The 26,310-nt window shown below is 44.6% G+C and overlaps 3 protein-coding genes across 4 annotated transcripts in view; 1 reads left to right on the forward strand and 2 right to left on the reverse strand.

Annotated features, from left to right (window-relative positions):
• The window catches only part of CMTR2 (cap methyltransferase 2), a 203,924-nt gene that overhangs the window by 69,134 nt on the left and 108,480 nt on the right, over positions 1 to 26,310 (reverse strand). The window lies entirely within an intron of this gene.
• MED17 (mediator complex subunit 17) lies at positions 443 to 12,216 on the forward strand. The gene is made up of 12 exons (XM_081002113.1): positions 443 to 833; positions 2,502 to 2,668; positions 3,129 to 3,345; positions 4,289 to 4,425; positions 4,509 to 4,593; positions 4,959 to 5,111; positions 5,422 to 5,552; positions 7,349 to 7,533; positions 9,615 to 9,752; positions 10,133 to 10,250; positions 11,229 to 11,388; positions 11,795 to 12,216. The coding sequence occupies exons 1-12, from the start codon at positions 587 to 589 to the stop codon at positions 12,001 to 12,003; spliced, it is 1,947 nt and encodes a 648-aa protein (XP_080858239.1). The 5' UTR covers positions 443 to 586; the 3' UTR covers positions 12,004 to 12,216.
• VSTM5 (V-set and transmembrane domain containing 5) lies at positions 12,643 to 25,891 on the reverse strand. 2 transcript variants are annotated; one of them, XM_081002469.1, is made up of 4 exons: positions 25,479 to 25,891; positions 19,659 to 19,991; positions 17,205 to 17,288; positions 12,643 to 13,648 (listed from the first exon to the last, which is right to left on the reverse strand). In XM_081002469.1, the coding sequence occupies exons 1-4, from the start codon at positions 25,567 to 25,569 to the stop codon at positions 13,605 to 13,607; spliced, it is 552 nt and encodes a 183-aa protein (XP_080858595.1). In that variant the 5' UTR covers positions 25,570 to 25,891; the 3' UTR covers positions 12,643 to 13,604. The 2 variants fall into 2 exon arrangements, with proteins under 2 accessions (XP_080858595.1, XP_080858594.1); XM_081002468.1 differs by having other exon boundaries at positions 17,205 to 17,342; positions 25,479 to 25,888.

A 26,310-nucleotide genomic window follows, 5' to 3' on the forward strand; every position in this document is an offset into this window, starting at 1 on the left:
CTGAAGCGTATGTAACCTGAGGTACCACTGTATAATTTTCCGTGCAGACCAAACATGCAAATAAAGATGCATGTAAAAGCTACTCATAAATAACTGCCGCCACACGCTTTAGTTCAGCTTTCCCCAACCCGGTGCCCTCCAGATGCTAAAAACTACAACTCCCAATGAGCCGCGCTGATGGGAGTTGTAGTCTGAAATATCCAGCGGGCGGCAGGTTGGGGAAGGCTGGTTTCACGGTCCCTCCCCCCCCCCCTCCCGCCTCCGTTCTATCCCCGCGCCTTTCGAATCCCGAGCTCTTCCGGGAGCAACCTCTGGCAGCCACTAGGAGGAGCCTGAACTTTTTTTTTCTCTTTACGCACGCCGCTTGCTTCAGCCGTGTCCCTCGGCAGGCACCGTAGTCCTTAACGCGCATGCTCAGCAAGGCCTTGCCGGGATCTTTCTCACACAGCAGCTGAGGAGGGAAAGCTGAGTCGCTGCTCTGACTTGTCCCTCCGCAGGCACCGTAGCTCCTAACGCGCATGTTCGGCGAGGCCTTCTCGTACACCTGAACGCAGAGCCTCTGAGGGGAACCCAGGCTGAGGCGAAGATGTCGGGGGTCCCCGCGGTGCGGATCAGCATCGAGTCCGCCTGCGAGAAGCATGTTCAGGAGGTGGGCCTGGACGGGAGCGAGACCTACCTGCAGCCGCTCTCCATGTCGCAGAACTTGGCCCGCCTGGCGCAGCGCATCGACTTCAGCCAGGGCAGCTCCGGCTCCGAGGAGGACGAGCCCGCCGCGGCCGCCGGGGGAAGAGAGTGGCCCGGGGCCGCAGGAGGGGAGGACGAGGAGGAGGAAGGTAGGTAGGTAGGGAGCGAGGCCTGCCCGTCGCCACCGCTATCGTGGACTTGGGAAGGGGACCCTTGAGGGTCATGTAGTCCAACCCCTGCCATGCCCGAACCTGAAGCAGCATTATTATTATTATTATTATTATTTATTTATTTATTGTATTTGCATGCCGCCCTTCCTCTGAAGATCGAGGGGCGGTCCACCACATTTTTAAAAAAATTAATTTACACACACACACCGCCCTATACTCGGGGGTCTCAGGGCAGTTCACAGAATAAAATCAAGATATAAAACCACAAAATACATAATAAAAATAAAAAACAACAACCCAGTAGGGCCCCCCCACAAAAAACACATTTAAAAAGGGCATGAAAATACAAAGCAAGAACACAAATTATGCAATGAAAACGAAAACACTGAGCCGCTTTCAGGCTGCAGGTAGAGAAATCACGTTTTTAATTGTGTTCTCTCCCTTGTAGAAATCACAGGCGAATCCAAATCCAGTGAAGGTGTAGCCAAGCCCCCAACACACTTCCTTCCTAGAAGGTGCTTTTACTATTTGGTTTTAGTTGGGGAGACAATACAAAATGTGACCCCTCTGCCAGCAATCTGGCTTACTTCCTTATTTCTGCTGGAGGGGAGGGTGTTTATGCCAACTTCTTTCTCAGAGTTGTCAGCTTGGATATCTTAAAAAATATCTGGTAGGTGTGGGCAACTGAAGAAGGCATTCTGGGAAAGGCCTTGGTGGATTTTGACACATGAGGAGGCTGGGTCTCTAGGGGGAGAAAAAAACCAAGCTTCTCACCTAATTCAAAACGTCTGGTTTATTTTATGAAATATCTGATACCTAAACCTGAGACACAAAATATCAACTGGTGGATGGCAAACTTTTTCTGCACTGGTTTGTTTATTAAGGAATTTCCTACAAGGCTAATGAAGAACTTTGGTGAGTTGCAGAGGATTCTGGGCCATAAACATGCTTTTGTATGCACTCAGTTTCTGCGTTTTGCTACTAAGGATTCCTGGACTTCTGTGTGGCCCCTCCCCAACTCTGTGCATCCTGGAAGATGTTCAGTACACACCTCAGCCACACTGAATCACGGATGAATGAAGTTTTCCAATAATTCATATAATTCAATCCCTGGTTCAGTGGAGGATCTACAATACACAGGCTGCAGCTGCAGCATCCTTGATGGATAGCTATCCAGCCTCTGCTTACATACTTGCAGGCAAAGGAGAACTTAGGCAGTCCGCTCCACTAGCATGTATCTCCTAATCTATAGGTGAAAACTGCTTTCCTGCACACTTTACCAGGATTGATACTCATTTTTTTATTGGGAAGCTTCTAAAGCTGCCCACCCCCTCTCACTGAGTTGAACAAGGATGGGAAATTGCATTATAAAGAATCAGACCACTGGTTCATCAATTCTCCGGGGTTTCAGGTGGGTCTCTTCCAAGCCTTACCTGGAGCTAGTGAGAAATTGAACATAGGACCTTCTGCGTGCAAAGCAGATGCTCTACCACTGACCTTTGACCCTTCACGAATGGGATGCAACTCCATGGCATGCAGCTTTCTATCCATAGTTATAGCAGCACCTGTGTAAAGGAATAGCTCTCTCGATGATTCCAGCAATAGTATATAGACATCCTGTGTTTTTCCTTCATTTGTGTGCTCTAGGTTTGGTAAAGTTCCAGCCTTCGCTCTGGCCCTGGGATTCAGTGAGGAATAACTTGAGAAGCGCTTTGACTGAGATGTGTGTGCTCTATGATGTTCTCAGCATTGTCAAGGATAAAAAATTTATGACTCTGGATCCAGTTGTGCAAGAACCACTTACCCAAAAGCAGGTACAGCACACCTGTTCTGTTCAGACCACTATTGAAATATTGGGAAAGATGAACTGTTCCATTTTGGTTAAACTTCATGACTTGTTTCTGTTTGTATTTATTGTTAACTGTGGGCTACATTGTCAAATATAAAGTAGTTTCCTTTTAAAGAGGGAATTAGAATTTGTCCACACCTGCTTTTAAGCTGAAATTTGATTTGTTGCCTAGAAGACACAATATAAGTTTCCTTTCTGCTTGAGGTTTTGTTTTGTTGTTTTTATAATGTAAAAGGAGAACCAGTGGCTCTGCAGATGGTGGTGGACTCCCAACTCCCACTGGTACCAGCCAGCATGGCCATTAGTTGTAGATGGTGGGAGTTGTGATCCAGCAATGTCTGGAGGGACACAGGTTGCCCCATCCCTGGTGTCGACAGATAAGGTCACATTTAAATAAAACTGCAGTTCTGTTTCTTCATTTCTAGAATCAAGTTTTGCAGCTGATCTCCAAGAAGAAGTCGTTAGCTGGAGCAGCCCAAATTCTTCTGAAGGGAGCAGAAAGGTTATCTAAATCAGTAGCAGAGAGCCAGGAAAATAAGCGACAGAGAGACTTCAACTCTGAGTTACTAAGACTGAGGCAGCACTGGAAGCTGAGGAAGGTCGGGGATAAGATCCTTGGGGACTTGAGCTACAAAAGTGCAGGTATGGTAGGCAAAGGGTTGGTCTAAAGTTTGCTGAGTCTAATAATAATGTTTTTGATCACCTCTTCTTCCATGCATGATAGAGCTTTGTATCTCTTCCTTCTGAGTTGAAGCAGGATTGCCCAAGACATTTTGCTGCTTGAGGCAAAGAACAAGATGGTGCCTCACCCCCTACATTGCATGTACAGAAACTGACTGGAGTGGCTGTTGGATCTTTCTTCAACATGAGCAACAGGACAGCATCCACTGCACTTGAAGGCAGCAGGCTAGCTTAGGGGACGTGTACAACTCTGTTCTCTAGCAGAGGGGAATGCATGGAGGCTCAGAAGGAATCGGCTAGCGGAGAGCTTGTCACTGAGACAGCTGACTCACTAATAATAGGGCTGGCCCTGCCAAGAAGCGTAAGAGTGGAAGGAGAAAGACATATTGGCAACTGAGGAGCTAGGTAGTAGATATGGTTGCCAACCCCTGTATTGTACCAACTACTCCTTAGCTTTGAATTATAACTAAGATAGTGTCCAGTTCAATTCTTGTTTCTGCCATGAATTTGTTGGGCATGCCACAGTCTCTCAGCATCATCCACCCCCCATCCCTCCCCCAGTCTACAATTTGGGGATAATAGTACTGACCTACTTTGCAAGGTTGTTGTAAGGATTACTGTGAATGAGCAACACTGTACACTCTGTTTCCTTGGGATAATTAAAGTTACTATTTCAGTGAAAATGTTACTATTTCAGTAAAAATACTAGGATGACATAGAAGAAAAATGCAGTACTCTGAACATTGGTAGCTTGTGATAGCAGTTATTTGTTGCATAGAGTAGTAATATGTTGTCTAAAACATTACAGATTATAAGCTAGCACGTATGTACTTCATTTGATCTTATTATTGCGGTATGAACATTGTAAGAAATACCAGAACATTTAAACTATGTTTATTTTTAGGGTCTCTCTTTCCTCATCACGGTACATTTGAGGTCATAAAAAACACAGACATTGATTTGGATAAAAAGATTCCTGAAGATTACTGTCCATTGGATGTTCAAATCCCAAGTGATTTAGAGGGATCTGCCTATATAAAGGTTTGCCCAGTTGTTGTTTTTAACGTTTTGTTAGTGTGTTCTTTGAATACAAAATGACTCTGTTTTCTTCTTCTTGAATATAGGTGTCTATTCAGAAGCAAGCACCTGATATAGGGGATCTTGGTACAGTAAATCTGTTTAAAAGGCCACTTCTGAAATCAAAGCCAGGTATAGTTATGGTCTGTATTTGAATGGTATGTCTCAAAAGACTGTGTAAGCATGAAAACTGAACAGAGCTATTAAAAAATAAACCTACTCTTAAAAAGCCCAATATCTTCACTGATTCATAATACTCTGCTCAAAGATCTAGACATGAAATTAAATGTGTTATTTTTCGCCCACCCTCACTGAGCTCTGCATAGGTGATATGTATTGTCTTCAACTTGAGTTGTATTAAAAAAATTCAGATTGTGTGCACATTTTATCAGCCATCTTTTTCTCATCATTTAGGTTGTGTAATACTTTGACTGTCCATATAAATAAAGCTGCTTCTCTCAACTTTACAATGGTGTTTTTCCCTTCCTCTCCTTCAGGGGCTCTGCATTGGCAAACAAAGCTGGAGACAGCACAGAATGTATTGCTATGTAAAGAAATCTTTGCTCAACTGTCTCGAGAAGCTGTACAAATTAAATCTCAGATTCCCCACATAGTTGTGAAGAACCAAATAATTTCTCAGCCATTTCCAGGTAAGAGTTCCGAGACAAATTAAAATGAAGGATCTGGCAGATTTTTGCATGCGTGTAGAGAGCAGATCTCAAAAGATGTGTCATTTAACCCAGTACCTCTCAATTCATAAGACTCAGATGCATGGACTGATCTATCCAAAGCTGCCAGCGTTTTCCTGTTTCTAATGTTTATGTCTTATATTTAAGAAATCAGCAAGTTTATGTGTAGGACAAATGGAGTAAAATATTTCTAGATATGTTGTATGTGCTGCTGTGCTCTTTTATGTTAAAACTAAGCCATGCTTTCTCTCTGCCCCATTTCATTATGTAGGCTTGCAGCTGTCCATTTCCTTGTGTCACTCTTCAGATGACAAGAAATCCCAGAAATCTGCTTCTGATAAGCAAAGTCCAGAGGATCATCTTTACGTTCTAGAGCATAATTTGCACCAGCTGATTAGAGAGGTAATGTCAGCTTTCTTTGTTCTTCCTGTTAGCTCACTTATAGAAAGCAGCTGTTGTTCTTTTAATTGCCTGCTAAGCTCACTTTAATTGCCTGTTAGCTCACTTATAGAAAGCAGCTGTTGTTCTTTTAATTGCCTGCTAAGAGGGTGTGTAATATTTGCATTAAGAGCTGTGGCATTTTCTCTAAATGTTTTCTTTTTGTTTTTGGAAGGGTGGTAGTATCTTGGATATGTTTACTTTAGGGGCTAATTCTGGGCACCATGGCTTCTTAAAAACAACAACAACAACCTAGGCTGTGCTGCTTTTTCTCACAGTGCTGCCAGTTAGATAAAACAGTCATCACTATCCAGCGAACATTGTCCCACCCAGTATCATTGAGTGGGACTTGTAGCAGATCTTCTTGCAAGGCCAATTGAAGCGGGGAATGAAAACAAAATGATTGCATGGGATATGTGTCTTTTGATTGCTGGAACCAGCACACAACTAACTCTTCCCTTCCTCTCTTGTGGATTCTGTTTTCGGTAGCAGGAACTTTTAGATTGTAAAAAATTAAGAGCATATTCCATTTGCAGAACAGCTTCTTGATGGGTTCCTGAGAAGCATTTTTATTATCTCAGTGTGCAAACTGGCAACTTGTGGGTCTGCCTCTAATCATGACAGAATATTGTTCCCTATGGTTTTTATTCCATTAGCCCTCCTTGATCTCCATGTATGGTTGAGAACTTCTCCCCAGAGTACAATTGCAAATGCATTACAGGAAGAATTAGTATCAAAGACTTTGGGGGTGAGGAAAGGCACTGTTACTTTTGCAATACGGAGAGAGAAGTCATGTGATGTACTTGAGTATCTGCGGAGAGGTTTATCATACGTGCATGAGGATCTAAGAAAGCGAATGGAATTAAAACTACAGATCTCTAGGAAGCAAATATCTTTTAAGCTCTTGTTCTTCCGAGAACGATTTCCTTTGAGTGTCATTGTTTGCTGATAACCTCAAGCTCACCAGTGGGGAACCTACTAATTCTCATCCTTGACCATTGGTCATGCTGGCTGGGTATGATGGGAGTTGGGAATCCAGTAACATTTGGAGGACTGTAGGCTCCCCAGAGCTGCTCCGGGGTGACATAGCTGATACAGAGCAGGTGCTCCTGCAAACTAGAGAAAAGACAGAAGACATTCAGAAACTATAGTGGAGAGCTTTGTTCATAGGTAAGGCAGTGAAGGATTTCAGGACAAGTCTCTGATTGCTAGACCTCCTGATGAGGTTGTATTGGGTTGTATTTGTTTTTATTATGTATTTGTTATTTTTTATATTGTAATTTTTATGTTGAGAACTGTCCTGAGATATATGGGTACAGGGTGGTTATACCAATTTTTATTTTTTACAATATAAAAAATACATAATAAAAACAAATACAACCCAATAATCCCCACTAGGTCATATGTTCACTGCCAGGTGGAAGGGGGGAGACAATCTCTTAATTGTCTCCTTTACATCAAAAAGAGAAGAACTAGGTATTTCTCCTGAGAAATGGCTTTCAGGATCTGTGTCCTCTATCCTGGCCAGTATTCTTGAGCCTTACAAAACCCAGGAGAAATGTTGATTGTTTGTTACAAAATCATGGTGTGTATTTTGCTTTTGTATTTTCTCAATAGTAAAAAAATGGTTTAATCAAGTTGTGTACAGTTGTTACTCGGCAAACAGTTCTGTTTTGTTGGTCTTTGCACAGTTTCTGACTTAAGACTAGAATTCGCTTGTTCTCTTGGCTTCATTATAGCAACTTTTTTTTCCTCCTCAGTTTCACAAGCAGACCCTGAGCTCCACCATGATGCCTCACCCAGCTAGTGCACCTTTTGGCCATAAGAGAATGAGACTAGCGGGGCCTCAGGCTTTTGATAAAAATGAAATCAATTCCTTGCAACCAAGCGAGGGGCTGCTAGAGAAGATTATAAAGCAGGCAAAACACATCTTTCTGAGACGCAGGTATGCAACTGCATCTTTTGGAGAGCGCTTTGCAAGTTAATTCGCCTGAACGCTTCGCTTGTGCAGCAGGGATTATATCCAATATTTTCTGTCAATTTATGGAAGGAATTCTTCAGAGAAGGGGCGGGGAATCTTTGGCCCTGCAGATGTTGCTGAATAACAGCTCTTGTCAGGAGAAGATTTAGGGGAGAACGGCAGGGTGGGGGGTGTGACGAAAAACCATCCCCCTCCTCCATTCCTCAGATGGATTCTTTTCTTTTGTCATATCATTTTTATTAATTTTACAATAATGCTTTCCATTACAATCTCTCCTCTTATATTATACGATTTGGCTTTTTAGGGCCATGACTTTCTTCAAACCTCCCTTCTGATTTTCTGTCTTTCATTTCAAATTTCTGCATTTTCACTACTTAACCATTGCTTTCAAATCAAAAATATCAAAGCATCATATTTTCTTATTCTTCTGTGCAGTGATTTTTATACCTTTCCTTACAAAGCTTCTTGCAATCCTACCAATGTGTTTGATTGACTGCAATTGTCTTTCAAATAATTTACAAATTTAGTCCAGTCCTTGATGAACTTCTGGTCCCACTGTTCTCAGATTCTTCCCGTCATTTTGGCCAATTCCACAGATGGATTTCTTTCATCAGCAAACAGAGCATTGACTACACTCCCAGATGATTCCTATAGGAAGCTGTTTATCACAGGCAGAACTTTTAATCCGTTTCTCATAAACATATTAAGTAAGACTGTCCACTGTCCGTACTGGACCACACTGGTTTTTCAGCATGTTTAATATGGAGTGTTACGTATACGCTATATAGATCAGTGCACAATGATGTCCAAATGATGGCTCTTCTGCTTGGGAGAGCCTTGCTGGTCGATGGCCAGACTGATGTTCCAGGGACAACATGGAATGAAAATTGAAAAGGAGTGGAGTTGATTCGGGAAAGGGGCTCAGTTCAGGAGAGAATGCAACGAGTAGTGGGTAGCATTTCAATTATGTTGGGTGGTCCAGATATCTCTTCAGGGAAATCTAGACTTAGCCAGTGCGCTTTAGTGGTTAGAATGTCAGACTGCACCCAGGCAGACCCAGCTTCAGATCACCACACAAGCTGATTGGGGACTAGGAAAAGCTTGTCAGGCTGACTTAACTTGCAGGGTTGTTGTGAAGATATAATGGCTGGGAAGAGAAACACCATCCTGAGCCCCTTGGGGAAAAGGTTAGGATAAAAATAGAATAAAAAACAAAGTGAGGGAGCAAACCTAATATGTTTTACCTGCAAGGTAATGTTACTTCTGGACGCGGGTGGCGCTGTGGGTTAAACCACAGAGCCTAGGACTTGCCAATCAGAAGGTCGGCGGTTCGAATCCCCACGATGGGGTGAGCTTCCGTTGCTCGGCCCCTGCTCCTGCCAACCTAGCAGTTCGAAAGCACCTCAAAATGCAAGTAGATAAATAGGTACCACTCTGGCGGGAAGGTAAACGGCGTTTCCATGCGCTGCACTGGTTCACCAGAAGTGGCTTAGTCATGCTGGCCACATGACCCGGAAGCTGTACGCTGGCTCCCTTGGCCAATAAAGTGAGATAAGCGCCGCAACCCCAGAGTCAGCCACGACTGGACCTAATGGTCAGGGGTCCCTTTACCTTTTAATGTTACTTCAGGAAAGCTGATTGCAGAAAAGCCCACTTCTTTTTTCTTTCTTTTTTTCAGTGTATGTATGTTTTACTGGTGGTTATTTCTGTCTCCCTTCCAATGCTCTGAGTCTTTTTCCTACATTTATTGTCTTGTTTTGCAAGACGTGCAGCTTCAACCAATCAATGTGCTGAATAATATATGCCTCCTAGTGTCTTGAGGAATACCTATAAAACATTGATGTGCAACGTAAGGTTCGCTTAAAGTTAGGCATCATAGTCTCGGTAGCATTTGAGATGTGTCAGGCTTTAAATATTATCAATATCAATTTATGTTTATGGGCATTGATGTCTAATTTGATCAGGCAGAGCTTATTATTTTTCCTCACCAGTATAAAAATGCAGTGCCTCCAAGTCTTCTGGGATCTTGTTCTTTTTGTTTTCAGAACTGCTCGAACCATCGACAGTCTTGCCAGCCGTATTGAGGATCCACAAATTCAGGCGCACTGGTCAAACATCAATGATGTCTATGAATCAAGTGTCAAAGTCCTGATCACCTCTCAAGGTTATGAGCAGATATGCAAGTGAGTGTGAAAGGCGGGGAAATGTTTGCACCTTGCTCCTTTGGTGGAGGAAATATTTGGATGTCTCTGTAAATACCCAGCTGGGGAGGTCATTCCCCAGTACCCAGAACTTAGAGGCTCAAATGCCTTTTTGAAAAAGGGAGTGCTAAGCGTGAACTATTCCCATTGGTGTTTGCAATGCATATTTGTTGAACTGAAAGATCATTTCCCTATTCACAATAGTACTCTACTTCACTCTGCTTTTAAGGATTGCTGCTGTTGAAGGATTGGTTTTTAACTGTGGTGCAGTGCTATGCTTTTGACTTTCTCAGGCAATGGAGGTAACCCCTGTTCCTCCACCCTGAAACTCCAGTTGTGTTCATATCTTACTGCTTTCAAAGGTCCATTCAGCTGCAACTAAATATTGGCGTTGAGCAGATCCGAGTAGTGCATAGAGACGGAAGAGTAATTACGCTATCCCACCAAGAACAAGAGTTACAAGATTTTCTTCTCTCTCAGGTAAAAACCAGGAATCTTGCCTTTCTGTGGTGGGCGTGTGATTGCAGCAGGACCTTGGATGCCTTCTTTTTTAAAATGGAATTCTTGGGATTGCAGATGTAGATTTAATACAGTTGTAGGCGTTTGAAGTTCTCATGCTGCATCTGCAAAATATTGCGCTAGTGGCAAATAGCAAGAACAGGGAAATGATGTCTGTGACTAGGGACCTGTTTTCAGTCCAAAGTTCGTAGTCCGAACTTGTTGAGCCAGCTTGATTCTACCAGTAGTATGCTTAGAAAGTATAAGGGGGGGGACCCCTGATCATTAGGTCCAGTCGTGGCCGACTCTGGGGTTGCGGCACTCATCTCGCTTTATTGGCCGAGGGAGCCGACGTACAGCTTCTGGGTCATGTGGCCAGCATGACTAAGCCGCTTCTGGCGAACCAGATCAGCGCACGGAAATACCCGTTTACCTTCCCGCCGGAGTGGTACCTATTTATCTACTTGCACTTTGACGTGCTTTCAAACTGCTAGGTTGGCAGGAGCAGGGACCGAGCAACGGGAGCTCACCCCATCGCGGGGATTCGAACTGCCGACCTTCTGATCGGCAAGTCCTAGGCTTAACCCACAGTGCCACCCGCATCCCTTTTAGAAAGTATACTTTTCTGTTAAATTATTATTTTGCCTTGGGAGCCTCCAGCTGAGTCAGGATGGCTTGCTCATAATCACAGACAACGAAAAAGTGCAGTACTGTGTCACTTGACATCTCTGAATGTCTTTCACTCCTGTTTGGTACCAGAGCTTCTGCACTGGTGACTCTTGAGTGTGGAAACTGCTGTAGATTAAATGCAGATGTGTATTTATCTTACAGTAGCTAATGAAATAGCTGCTCTGTGTTTTGAGAGAGCAATGAGAGAGAATGTGGCAGGAGGCAGGGGCTAGGTGGGGGGGAAACGCAACTGAAATATCCACCCATTCATTTTTTTAAATTTTATTTCAGATGTCACAGCATCAAGTGCATGCAGTCCAGCAGCTAGCCAAAGTTATGGGATGGCATGTGCTCAGTTTTGGTAATCACGTGGGTCTAGGCCCAGTGGAGAGCATTGGCAATGCGTCAGCCATAACTGTGGCGTCACCAAATGGAGACTATTCTATTTCAGGTACTGCACTGGGAATTAAAACTTGCTGAGTACCTATATGCTGCATGCATGTGAGCTAAAAAGAAAAAAAATGCAGTTAAAGGAACCATTACAGTAAATACAGCATTGTTACACTGCAGTTTTTTAAAAAAACAAAAAACCACAACCCACTCAGATTGGAAAGTCAAAAATGGCACAGTATGACTTAATGAGGACTTGTGTGGTTCCTAAGAATTGTTGAAGACACAATCACCAGACTGATATTTTTTATTTGGTTTCATTTTATGTATTATTTGCATATTTTAACAGATGGGTTATGTCACCCCGGGAACCTTTGGGTTAAAGGGTGGTTTACAATTTTAGTTTAAAAACTTTACAAAATGTTGCATAGTTAATGCTGTTGTGTTGCTGTGCTTGTTTTCTGCAGTACGCAATGGTCCAGAAAGCGGCAGCAAGATTATGGTTCAGTTCCCACGCTCCCAGTGCAAAGACCTCCCCAAAAGTGACGTGCTTCAAGACAGCAAATGGAACAACCTTCGTGGCCCATTCAAAGAGGTTCAGTGGAACAAAATGGAAGGACGCAACTTTGTGTACAAAATGGAACTCCTCATGGCGGCCCTGACACCCTGCTCTTAGGCTTAGCGATGAAACAAAAAGGACTATTGTTTTGGCACAAAAGGGAATGACTCTCTTACACTCCTGATAGTTGCCAAGTTGCATAACCTGTGAAACGCCATTAATTTCATTTTTCTCCTCCCCCCAGAATAATATCAAAAGTCTTCATTTCTGGAAGCAACTTCTCCTGCCTTTTCTGAATATTGAATTAAACTGTGCCGTTGTCTTGCCCGAGTCCCAAGTTCTTGATGTTTGTAAAATGGAACTCAGCTTTGCTCCCATCTTTACAAAGGGGTTACCTGGACTGCTTCCGTAGAAAATGTGGTTATGCCCAGCTTAGCAAGGGCAGCCCAGAACGGGCTGAAACATTTCTATACATTTAGAGGAGGTCTTTGCCATAGTAGTAGTTACTTCTGCAGTGCTCATATCTGCATCTGTGACTCTTGATAACTGCTGAATATAGGCTTAGATTTGATTTTTACACACCACCTGTGAAGGCAAAAGATTGCAAAGTGGAAGAAAACCTTTACAAGCTCTTATTGATCCCACCTTGAATTCAGGAGCAAGTGGCACTAAATTCCGAGGGGATCTGAGGAGGTGGGGGTTAGATCGGATGGGCTCTGTGTGATGTCTCGGTCCTAAAACCAATGAAAATGTATGTTCAGGTAATAACTTTTTATTGATGATGATCAAAACACTTAACAAGGCAACTTATTTGTCAGTTTTATTCCTGAAACATTCACCAACAGCCACAGCTAAAGACAGTTGCGAGCACCACTGAGTTTAACCATTTTATTGGAATGCTATTGTCATTCCAAAGACATACAAGCACAGGGAATTAAATGTAAAATATCAATGCAAGCTTGTGGCATAGTGTCTGCAGTACTGTATTTAGAAGTTAGAAAGCCATATTAAAATCCCCACTGAGCCATATCACTCTTAGCCTGACCTACCTCACTAGGTGGTTGTGAGGACAAAATGAGATGATCCTCATCTACACCGTCTTGAGTGCCAGAGAAAAGAGGAGGGATAGAAATAAGTAAATGGGATGCTCATCTTGTCATCTAACATCAAAAAGTCAATGAGAGAACTTGAACTTCAGCATACTTATAATGTTGGTTTAGTCTTTAAATTAATCACCCAATCATTGGTAACCGTTTTTGATGTGAGTTGCCCACTACTACTTTAATATGTTTTTAAAATGTAATAAGTTAATAAACAGTTGCACCTTCTTTAAAAGGCTGCATTTTTTCCCTACCTATTCACGTTCAAGATTGTCCACCATCGTGGGTGCAGATTTTAGCACATGAAGTCCTCAGTCACATCGTCATGATATTTGCCAATGCAAAGTTGATAAGTGTTTGTTCTTGATACAGGTTGAAACAACAGAAGCATTCTGTCCTCTTTACATGTTCTGTCCATTGTAAATTATACTGTGAAACCACAGTATCTCTCACAGTGTCTCTGGATCGGCTTCCAATTAATCTTTGCTTTTCTGGTTCAGGAAATATCTTACAACAGAAGAAATGTACACCTTGTGTCTTCTGGATGCCTGTCTCCTCTCTTACTAGTGTTTCTTTTTGAGGTAGAAAATTGTCTCGTCCGTTTAAACCGTTCCACATTTAACACCCCATCATTTGCAGCTCAGTCTCTTCAGTTGCGCTTGCTGTAAATGAAAGGAGAATGTAGCTTGAGAACGGATCGACTGGAAAGGAGCAGTTCCAAAATAAAAATATAGCTAAGAGATAATGGCGTACAAGTCGTGAGCATAGTGGAAACCTGCTGCAAACAGGGCATTAGTGTTACATAATCTCCCCTAAACAGGGCCTGTGTTTATACTACACCTCTCCAAAATCTGTACCAATTAAACCAAGACTTGTAATGGTGAGCCACTCATTCAGTACCAAAGATGCAAGTGTCAAGTGTGTGCATTACATCTGCAGCAGCTTTGCAGATGCTGTTTCTCTTGATATCCCTACTTCCTTTTCCAGATCTGCTTTGGTGTCAGTTGTATGGAGAAAAGCCAGTCATGGAACATGGAAAGGCAATGGAGTTGCCGGGAGGGGGAATGTAGGAGTCAGGCCAGCTCAGTATTGTTTATGCTAAGTGGCAATGGCTCTCCAGGCACTGCCCTTTTTCCAGCCCTATGGGCAGATGCTAGGGTTCACTGCAAAATAATTGCCAAACTTTGGCTCCAGTTTGAAGCAATTCAGAAAAGGTTGCATTTTCGGTTAACTAAAAACCCCAGTTTGATGTATCAATTACTCAGGTTGGGGGGGGGCACTGCAAAACACAGGATTTTTGCTGTAAAATGGCTGCAAAACTTTGGCACAGGTTTGGATGGGATCCTAAATTTTGGAGTTAATGAAGCTAAACCAGGGGGACCTTCTGTATGCAAAGGAGAGGCTCTTTTCACTCAGCAAGGAAGTTGCTTCCCATCAGCCTCAGCCAAGATGGGCAGTAGTCACGGATGGTGGAAATTGTGGTTGTCCCATTCACAAAAATCTGATAGGTCATAATGTTTTATAAAAAAGCAGCGGGAGAGTTTGCGGTCTTGCCTTGCAACAAGAGGCAAAGGAAGCAGGACTGCAACATGTCAAAAGAGGAAGGGACTGTGGCTTTAAATGGACTGGGCGTGCCTCAGTAGCGGTGTACTTTGTTTTAGCAAGCAGAAGGTCCCAGCATCTCTTGTTTTTTTAAAAAAAATCTGTAGGTGATGTGGAAGATCTCTAGCTGAGACACTGGAGAGCTGCTACCACCAGTTGGAAAAGAATTGTCTCCTGTCTAAGGCAACTTCTGACATTCCATGGAAAGGGATATGACAAGTCTGCTTGTTTGCTCTGGCACAATGGGGCCTTTCTTCTCTGCAGGTGTTCTCAGCTGCCACTGCCATAGTTGCAAAGCAAACAGCCTGCTGTGTTTGTCTATGTCTTTGCATGCTTGAAATCACCTGAAGATCTTTCAAGCCAAATAGATAATGCAGTTTGCAAACAAGGTGCAGAGGAACTGAAGAAGGGTGGGAGGAGATTAAGTCTGAATACAGTGGTATCTCGGGTTAAGTACTTAATTCGTTCTGGAGGTCCGTTCTTAACCTGAAACGGTTCTTAACCTGAAGCACCACTTTAGCTAATGGGGCCTCCCGCTGCCGCTGCGCCGCTGGAGCACGATTTCTATTCTCATCCTGAAGCAAAGTTCTTAACCCGAGGTACTATTTCTGGATTAGCGTAGTCTGTAACCTGAAGCGTATATAACCTGAAGCGTATGTAACCCGAGGTACCACTGTATTACAGCACTGTTGCTGGTACAACCAAACCTCGGACCCCGAACGCCTCCGTTTTGGAATGTTTTGGCTTCCAGACGACGAAAACCTGAAAGTAAAGGCTCCAGTTTTCAAACGTTTTTCGGAAGCCGAACATCCGACACAGCTTCTGCTTGAGTGCAGGAAGCTCCTGCAACCAATTGGAAGCCGTGCCTCAGTTGTCGAACATTTCAGGATTATGTTCAACAACCAAGGTTTGACTGTACAGTGGTGCCTCGCAAGACGAATGCCTCGCAAGACGAAAAACGCGCAAGACGAAAGAGTTTTCCGTTTTTTGAGTCGTTCCGCAAGACGAATTTCCCTACGGGCTTGCTTCGCAAGACGAAACGTCTTGCGAGTTTGTTTCCTTTTTCTTAAAGCCGCTAAGCCGTTAATAGCCGCTAAGCCGCTAATAGCCGTGCTTCGCAAGACGAAAAAACCGCAAGACGAAGAGACTCGCGGAACGGATTAATTTCGTCTTGCGAGGCACCACTGTACCATATACCTAGATTTACACTCAGGGCAGATTTTTTAAAAATCTACTTTCAGGGCACTCTTTCCACATTGATTTGCCTGCTAAGGAATTCCTGCCTCCTGAAGAGGTGGGGAAGAATGTCACAGCTGTTTAATATACTGTTGCAGCTGTCCCGTGTGTAACTGCCTTGGCATTCAACTTGAGATCTAGGTGTAGATGAGCAACCCTGGGTCCCGATGTCCCTTAGAGACATTCCCAGGGTGGTGCATTGTAAAAGATGTGCATCTTTTGCAAGTGTGTTTTAAGGGTCGAAGTATGCATACATGCAAGTTTCCTGGCATGCATTCAGCATTGTCTCTGAGTAGGATCAGAGTTCAAATTATGATGCTGCTGCAGTGTGTAAAATGCCAGTGGCACTAGCTGCTTTAGCGCTCATGCGCATGTATTTTTAAAGTTACAGATGTGCATTAAAGAAATATGCATGTGCTTCCCAGATTAATGTCCATGGAGCTAAACTCTTCTTAAGAGGAATGGAGAACTACAACTCTTGTAATTCCTGATCGCTGCTGTAAATTTAAGGTTTTATATATATAATAAATGTTCAGAAAAGTACCAACCAAGCACATACATAGATCAGCACAGGAAGACCGACCTGAAACCATTTTGACTCCCAAACTGACCAAATGTTTTCTCTGCAAGGAGGGAGGGGGTCAGGGAGCCTTCCCATTGTCTCAGGAATTGGGAAATCACCATCTCAAAGGGTGACAGACTACCAGGAAAGGCAATCAGGTTAGACCTGGCAGACAGGAAAAACAACAACATTCAAATTTCTGTTGTAGATCACATTTTATGTGATGTATGTATGATGTTTGGGGGGGTGTTGGGTTACACCCCTTCTGTGATGTATGTATGATGTATGGAGGGGTGGTCTTGAGCTCCAGGGCAGGGAATTTAAAATGTCTATATAAGGCCTTGCATGCCATTGTTCGAGGTCTTCCTCCTTTCCTGCGTGTGAGGGGAGCATCCTGTTGCAACAGATCAATAAAGATCAGGCTTACTAGCTGCTTTGCTTCTCAATATTCTCTGGTTGGCCTCTGTTATTTACTCAATAGGGAACCCACGTAAGGACTCTATACGGGCTCTTGGGTACTCCATAAGGGGAAAAGGGCAGATTTTGTTTACAACACTGCTATGTTTGTTGGGGCTGATGGGAGCTGGACTCCGACTGCAGGATCGCTGGTTTCCGATTCCGGCTGAAGAACAATGTTTGCAACTCGCAATAAGAACAATTCAACAAAGCATCCTCCAAAGAGACAACAATTTTCCGGGAATGGATAGCAACTCCCTCCCCCCCCCCCCCACAAAATCAGGAGCTGTCTCTGGCAAACAGGGTCAGCTGGAGCAAGTGAAAGATTATTTGGTTCCTTTATGTGCTGCTGCAAAGGTTACCTTTGATCCGGTGCCTCTCCTTCTGAAACAGCTGCATTAATTTATTGCACAGCCACATGAGGCAGACTAGAATGGCAGACACACCTGTGAGGAAGGCAAAAATGACGGCTACGAAATGCAGGTCTTCATAGATAATCTCTGAAGGAGAAGGGGAGACAGACAACACAGTGGAAGTTGACTTAGGACGTTTGGAAAAGAAATCACGAGTCACTGAGGGGTGCCTCCAGATTATCGCTATGCTGTGGGATAGATTCAGGTGCATACCCTTTATTTAGGTTTGCGCAATTAAAGGGGTTTAAAGTCTTCTGTCGCCCCAGCACAACAAATGCACTATGAAAAGAAAAAAACCCATAACACCTTTTGCAGCTAAGAAAGTGACAGTGAAGTGCACTGGGAAGTGTGGGGTGAACACATGATTAATGGGAGGATGTCTAATCAAGCAAATCAGGGGGGATGTTCCTTGTTGAATAACCTCCCCACAAACAAATGCTCAGTAAATATCAGATGCCATTTAACCACAGCATAAGCTTTGTGCAACATCACCTTGCCGACAAAGGTCCGTTTAGTTAAAGCTATGGTTTCCCCAGTAGTGATGTATGGAAGTGAGAGCTGGACCATAAAGAAGGCTGATCACCGAAGAATTGATACTTTTGAATTATGGTGCTGGAGGAGACTCTTGAGAGTCCCATGGACTGCAAGAAGATCAGACCTATCCATTCTGAAGGAAATCAGCCCTGAGTGCTCACTGGAAGGACAAATCCTGAAGCTGAGGCTCCAATACTTTGGCCACCTCATGAGAAGAGAAGACTCCGTGGAAAAGACCCTGATATTGGGAAAGATGGAGGGCACAAGGAGAAGGGGACGACAGAGGACGAGATGGCTGGACAGTGTTCTCGAAGCAACCAGCATGAGTTTGACCAAACTGCGGGAGGCAGTGGAAGACAGGAGTGCCTGGCATGCTCTGGTCCATGGGGTCACGAAGAGTCAGACACGACTAAATGACAACAACAAGCTTTGTGCAATCAAATCAGGATGAATGCTGAATAAACAGGTTGTCTGGCAGGATCCCAGCTCGGCCTTGTTTTCTGCCAAGCCCTCATTGCTTTTTGACCTCTCTGTTTCCGAATTTCCCCACTGCCACTGTCATCAATCACCCTTGTGACTTATCTGGAGTTTGCTATACCTATGCAATAGAGCAGGGATGTCCAACAGGTAGACTGTGATCACTGGATGTCTGTGGCAGATCACTGGTAGATCACTGGCTCACCCCAAAGAAACTCAACAATTTTGGGTCCCCTAAAAAAAAGTTCAACAACTTTGCCCTGCTCTTCTCTTCTAAAAAATGGGGCTTTCCTCCTCCTTAAAAAAAAGCTTAACAACTTACCCCCAAGTAGATCGCAGTCTCTTGGGAGATGGCTACCCCTGCAGTAGAGCAATGATATAGAAATGCGCTGTATCTGTTTTGGGTTTTTGGTGGAGGTGGGCAGTCAAAGCAATTGCATTTTGAAATGTTTCCCTATGCAAATAGAAAGCGTTCGCCATCCCATGCTCATTGTTTACTTTCAGGGAGGAGTTGGGGATTGATATGTGGGAAGCATTCAGAAACGGGGCCACAAACCTGGCACAGGTTACTCTCCCCCAGGACTTTATCTTCTGTTGCCATGGTCTGACAAGTCTCCCTCAGCAACGAGAAAGGCAAAGGCAGACAGCACAAAAACACAGAGAGGAGAAGCCACTGACCACCATCCTCTATCTGTTGAAAACCTGATCTTTATCAGGTTTTTAATTATCTATTTCCCATTACATGTTTGTCCTGCTGTAATGCCTTAGGGCTCCAAGATCAGGATAACAAGAGGTAGAATGGCAATCCCCTTGAATCAAAGAATATACATCTATTCATCCAATAAACCTTTAAAACAACAACAACACACGTTTAGCAAATGATCCATGAGGGCACTTGACCCTGAACCACTGCTGGTAATTTGGTGGCAATGAATTTGCTAGATAAATAAATATCCGTTCATTTATTAGTCAGATGGCAGCTTCTTGGCACATTCTCGGACATTTACCTGAACAGGTGAATGATCTATCTATGGGCATTGTGTTCCTGAGCTCCCCTACATTGAGCAGGGAAGGTCTGCAAGAGGCTTCTAATTCATATTCACCTGGATGTGTGAAAAAACACCTTGTGGCGACCAGGGACCTACCTGCTTTTGGGTGGCAAGGCAGGAGGTAAAATAAAGAAAGAAGGGAAACCTTTGCCACAGTCTTAAAAGTTTGCCTGCCCCCTGAAAACTCTCCAACAATCACCTTTCCCATTTCTGTGTGAGCCAAGCATTCCTATGAAATTGTGGGATGGGGATATTCAGCCCAGCTTTAGCTCCCAACTCCTGCCGAAGAGCGGGTTGCGAGCAGTCGGCCCTAGAGAAAATATTAAATCCTCTGATTTCATACCATAAACATTCAACAGGATGGTGCCATAGATGGTGATCCCAAACTCTTCCCTCACCGTGACTAAGTAATAACCAGTATCTCTGATATCGACGTTCAGCAGCTGAAGAGAACCGTTGTCATAAATCTTCACTCTGTCTATGTAGCCGCTGGATATGTTGGCATAGCTTCGCGGTTTCCACTCGGCAATTTTGGACGTGCCCCTGGGAGACGTGTGGGTCCACTTGATGATGGGGGAGCCCCCGAAGGTGTGCGCGACGGACAGCAAAACGTTCTGCGCCACCGTGGTGTTCACGTTGGGTTGTGAGACCAGCAACGATGCTTCTCCTCCTTGGGCTGGGAAAAGAAAGCAAAGGGGGAAGTCGTCCTTTTTTTAGGTGCTGGATTGGCCTTGTCTGTGTTGAGCTAGTGTGGCATATAAACCATGATTTCCTGGAGCTAGCTGACCTGACTGGAAGAATCCGTGACCAGAAAGAAGAGGAATATCAAGAAGACTGGAAGAAATTTAAGGACTATTTGAATAAATATTGTAATATAAAAAATTAGAAATCACTTGAAAGTACCAAACAGGCCTAGGATTAAATTAGGATTTAATTAAATAATTGAGATTCAGAATAGTAAGAAAAGTGAACAAATTAGGAGCTGGAAATACTTTTGTGGAAGAATGATACTGGAAAGCTGTTACATGCAGATACAATGAAATTTCAGAAGGGACGGATTTGAGGAAGTCAATTACAGTGGTGCCTCGCAAGACGAAATTAATTCGTTCCGCGAGTTTTTTCGTCTAGCGAATTTTTCGTCTTGCGAATCACGAATTCCCATAGGAATGCATTGAAAATCAATTAATGCGTTCCTATGGTCAAAAAAAGTCCAAACAAAGCCAAATTTGGTACAACAACCTCCCCAACTGTTGCAAACCCCTCCCCAACTGGTCACCCAGTCACCCAGCACACAGAAATTCAAATCCAGAATTTTTTTTAAAAAACAGCAGAGTGGCCCAGTGGTCACAGAAAATCACAAAAATGCAGAAAAAAAACACACAAGCTTCCAGATTCCTGCAAACCCCTCCCCAACTGTTCCCCCAGCCACCCAGCACACAGAAATTCAAATCCAGATTTTTTTTAAAAAACAGCAGAGTGGCCCAATGGTCACAGAAAATCATAAAAATGCAGAAAAAAACCACACAAGCTTCCAGATTCTTGCAAACCCCTCCCCAACTGTTCCCCCAGCCACCCAGCACACAGAAATTCAAATCCAGAATTTTTTTTAAAAAACAGCAGAGTGGCCCAATGGTCACAGAAAATCATAAAAAATGCAGAAAAAAGACACACAAGCTTCCAGATTCTTGCAAACCCCTCCCCAACACCAAGTCCTTGAATTCCAAACACCCCAACCCAAAATCCAAAAACCCCCAAAAAAGTTTTAAAAGCTTAACTTGGCTGCAAAAGAAGTTTTGGAAAAGCTTCAAAAATCACCAAAGTCTTTAAAAACCTCAAAAAAGGCTACTATGTACACTGCGTTCTATGAGTTGCTCCTTGAAGTCAAGTCGCAACTGTATTAACGGTGTTAAGAAAAAGGAAACAAACTTGCAAGACATTTTCGTCTTGCGAAGCAAGCCCATAGGGAAATTCGCCTTGCGAAGCAGCTCAAAAACGGAAAACCCTTTCGTCTAGCGAGTTTTCCGTCTTGCGAGGCATTCGTCTTGCGGGGCACCACTGTAACAATGTAAATAAAATTTGGGTCTTAAGGGATATGGGATAAAATTATGTTTTTGTTTTTTTTATTGTTGTGGTTTAGGTTGGTTCCCCCCCCCTTTTTGTTTTATTGATGTTTGTATGTTTTTCTGCTGTTGTTTCTCTTTTTTAATAGGTTGTTTTTGTTATAATTGTGAAAACCCAATAAAATTTTATTAAAAAAACCAAACTTGGGTCTCCAGCTGATTTTGGACTACAGTTCCCATCATCCCTGATCACTGGTCCTACTAGATAGGGATAATTGGGAAACCCTGGCTTACAGCGTTCATCTAGGACCAGGGAGACCAGGATTCGAATCCCCACTCGACCACAAATCTCTCTGGGTGATATTGGGCTGGGCATTACCTCTCAGCCTAAGTTCACGGGGTTGTTGTGGGGATTGAATGAGGAAGGGGAGACACACGTGTGCTGCCTGGAGCGAAAGGAGGGATATAAATGCAATAAATAAAAATAAATTTGGTTGTGAGGAGGCCTGCTATTCAGTGTCACTCGGGATGGACAAATCCGTTACATTTGGTTAACAGACCACTGTATTTTAATACTTTGTTGGAAGCCGCCCACAGTGGCTGGGGAAACCCAGCCAGATAGGCGGGGTATAAATAAATTATTCTTATTCTTATTCTTATCATCATCATCATCATCATTATATTTTTGTATATTACGGTATTTTCTCCAATACAGTGATACCTCGGGTTAAGTTCTTAACCTAAAGCTGTTCTTAACCTGAAGCACCACTTTAGCTAATGGGGCCTCCTGCTGCCGCCACCGCAACACGATTTCTGTTCTCATCCTGAAGCAAAGTTCTTAACCCAAGGTACTATTTCTGGGTTAGTGGAGTCTGTAACCTGAAGCGTATGTGTCAGGGGTTCAGGAGCAGAGGCACAGGAAAGGGAGGAAATAGAGAGCGAGGGGGAGGAGTCCGAAGGAAATGTTAGCGATGACAGCGGTCCGAGGTCTCTGAGTCTTTCCAGCGAATCGGAAGATTCACAGAAAGGGGCTCCCATGGTCAGAGCAAGGGGGGTGCCGAGGGGGACACCCCAGGAAGAAGGGGCCAGAGGGGACTCAGAGAGCAGCAGTTGGAAATCAGGACCAGCGTCCACACCAGAGTGCAGTAGGGGGGAGGAGTCCCAGGCATCGGGATCAGGCGGCGCACTGCCAGTGGGAGGACATGAGTCAGGATTGGCCACGCCTCCATCGGGGAGCGAGGAAACGGTCGAGAGGAAGGTTGAAGGCTGGGCGCGCGCGCCAAGTTCAAATGTACAGGAGGGCGGCGCAGTTGGCAGCCCGGATAGGGAGCCAGGTCCCAAAGCCCGCCGAAAAGAGGGGGAGGAGTCAGGGGGGTCAACGTCAGCGTCAGAAGAATCCAGGAAGGAAGGGACCCCGGGGGGTAGCAGGACCCAGAGGAGAAAGGAGAGACGTAAGAGGTGGAGTAAGGCTAGAATCTTAAACTGGTGTACAGGGGGCGGAGACTCAGATGGAGCTTCGCCGATCTAACCCCTAGACGTAGAGCTGGGGCGCTGCGGCTTGAAAATGGAAACTGTACTTCAATAAAGACTTTTGTACATTACTGCCGGCTAGCGTTGGTCCTCTGTGAGCTGGGACCTGGAGCCAGCTCTGACAGTATGTAACCCGAGGTACCACTGTACATACATTTTTGTACACATTGCTTGGCTGGAAAATTGCATTGCAAAGGTCAGATATGTTTGTAGCCCTGTTTCAGTTTGCGTATTGTGTCAGAAAGTTAGAACTTGAGAAGGGCATGCGGGATCAAGCCAATGGCCTATCTAGTCCAGCCTCCTGTTCTCACAGCGACCAATCAGATACCACAGAGGGAAATCTGCAAGCAGGGCATGAGCACAAAAACACTCTGCCCACTTGGGATTCCCAGCAACCAACATTCAGTAACATGACTGCCAGTCAGAGCAGGCAGCGGGCTTGATCAGTCTTCCCCAACCAGATGCCTTCTGGATCATTTTGGACTACAAATCCCATCCCATCCCTGATTATCAACCATGCTGGCTGGGGCTGTCAGGAGGGCATCAGATCAGAGAAGGCTGAGACAGATGAACACAGATGGCCCCAGTATAAGGCAGCTCCCTATGTTTCTAAGTGATGACTACACCTGTGTGCTTCAGCCTCAAACAGGGCATTTTGCTGCCCGAGATGGGGATTGACATACAGATGCTGACCAGACTGGCAGTGGGATTTTACATCAAAACTGGCAATGGGACAGCACCCTCCACCAACTTAGAAACCTATAATGGTCCTATGTGGTCCCTATGTGGTCCCTTCCAACTTTGTGAAGTTGGAAGGGACCACATGGGTCATCTAGTCCAACCCCCTGCAATGCAGGATTTGCAGGATTTTTTTTTCTTTGCCCAAGGTGGGACTTGAACCCACAACTCTGTGATTAAGAGCCTCATGCTCTACCAACTAAGCCCCGCTCTGCATATGTTATCACATGATGCCCACCATTTGAATGGGGGGGGGCAGCTTGCTCAAATATTTTACAGGGGGTGGGGAGGGACCTCAGACCCTAGAAGTGATCTCCTATGTCCAACCACACCTGAGGACAGCAAGCTAGCTGGTCCATAGGACAGGCCATGCGGCACAAATTGATCTGTTCTCCAGCGCATCGCCATAGCTGCCTGCCCTCAGCATCTGCCACCTGAAGCACTTGCCTCACTCTGTCCAATAGTAGGGGCAACCAGAGCCTCAAATGACTGGTTGGGTACTGTGGTTGGGTACACATACAACCATGTATAACTACATACTGTACAGTGGTACCTTGGGTTACAGACGCTTCAGGTTACAGACCCAGCTAACCCAGAAATAGTACCTCGGGTTAAGAACTTTGCTTCAGGATGAAAACAGAAATTGTGCAGCGGTGGCGGGAGGCCCCATTAGCTAAAGTGGTACCTCAGGTTAAGAACAGTTTCAGGTTAAGAACGGGCCTCCAGAACGAATTAAGTTCTTAACCCGAGGTACCACTGTACACGGTTTGGAAAATATGTAATATATGGACTCCCGATGCCCAAAGGAATAACTCTAGTGTGCAGAGAGATTGTGTGTGTGTGTGTGTGTGTGTGTGTGTGAGAGAGAGAGAGAGAGAGAGAGAGAACACACCAGGCCTTGTTCCTTTTCAGGCCAAGCCCAAATACCTCAAGTGAAAAAAACCCCAGAGAATAGCTCAGTCAATAGAGCGTGAGACTCTTAATCTCAGGGTTATGGATTCAAGCCTCACACTGGGCAAAAGATTTCTGGGGGTTGGGCTAGATGATCCTTGTGGTCCCTTCCAACTCTGCAATTCTGTGATTCTATTATTCTAAACCTAAACGACCTGCCATGCCTGCTTTGGCCCACAGCCCAGCAAACACCTACACTTCGCCACAAAGGAAGAAGGGAGCCGAAGGCAAAGAAGATGGAGGAAGACAATTTATTAGGCTAAAGTTCCCCCCTCTAGCAGTGCTGGGCTTTAGGAGCTGCATGCTTAGTTGGGGATTATTAGCAAAAGGCACTAATCTGTTTAATTTATACGCGGCCCTTCTTTCCCACAAACAACAGAAGCAACTTTGAAAGGTCTTAAAAAAACAATTCCATACAGATGCATCTCGAACCACACAAACACACACCACACAGGGAGGCAGCAGGGATGGAAGTGATGAGACTGCTTAGGAAAGGAACACACAAGGAACATGCTGGAAACCAGGAGGAGAGCAGAGGGCTCTTATACTCAGATCCTGCTCACGGGTTTCCCACAAGCGTCTGTCTGGCCACTGTGGGACCAGGATGTTCATGGGCTCTTCTGGATCAGAGCAATGACCCTATCTAGCCCAGTACGCCATTCTCACAGCGGCCAAGAAGATGATGCCTGTGGCAAACCTGCACGCAAGACCAACGTTTTCCTTTTTTTGAGGGAAATTCCCTTATGCCGAATAGGATTCCTCGCAAGAAAAGGGAAAAGTTGACACCTATGCGCAGGACCCAAGCTCAACAATGCACCTGGCACCACAACCTGGTCTGGCGGTGGAAAGAAGTGTGGGGACTGCGATGAGCCCAAAGCACTTACTCGGCAGAGCCCAGCCAGCCGTCAGGCAGAGGATGGCGACTGCTAGCCGTACGTCTTGTCTGCCGCTCTGCAGACAGCCGAGAGGCCTCATCAGAAGAAGGGAAACGTTTGCCGGCCTTCATTTAATCCAGTGTCGGCAGAACCGCATGTCAGAATCCAGATTGGGGTGTGTGTGTGTGTCTTGTCCGTCCCACACCCTGTTCTTCTCTTCCATCCCCTGTTCCAAACAATCGGATACCGGAGGGGCTGTGTGGTGTCAGTCTCTGCAGGTTCCCTCAGGTTTCACTGCGTTCCCTCAGACGCAGAGCCTTCCCTCGGAAAACCCACACCGAACTGCGAGGTGAAGGCTGGCTCTTTGCCTCGGCTCTCACGCCCTTAAAATAAATAAATATCTAACCCTCCCTCCGATATTGATTTAGGATGCAATTGGCGGAGAACAGCAGCAGCAAAGCAGTGTAATGTTCCTTTCAGGAAATGAGCCACTCAGCCGGCTCTGCCGCATGACAAGCGGATGAATAATTCCTCTGGTTTCTGTTTTGCCTGTTACACTGCACTGAGCCGGGCTTACTTCTGAGGGAAACCCTAAACTGAGCTGGACTTCGTTCTGGTTCTGAGTAAACAGCCATAGGGTCGTATGCAGCTCAGAGTAGACCCATTGGAATGAAAGAGCACAACTAAGTTAGGCCCATTAATTTCAGTAGGTCTAATTATAGGGAGTAGGAGTGTTTGGTTGTTGATATTTCTTAAAAAGCAGAGACATCACCTTGCCAACAAAGGTCCATATAGTTAAAGCTATGGTTTTCCCAGTAGTGATGTATGGAAGTGAGAGCTG

The sequence above is a fragment of the Podarcis pityusensis genome (assembly GCF_964106645.2).
Source record: "Podarcis pityusensis genome assembly, chromosome: 4".
NCBI classification, from domain to species: domain Eukaryota; kingdom Metazoa; phylum Chordata; class Lepidosauria; order Squamata; family Lacertidae; genus Podarcis; species Podarcis pityusensis.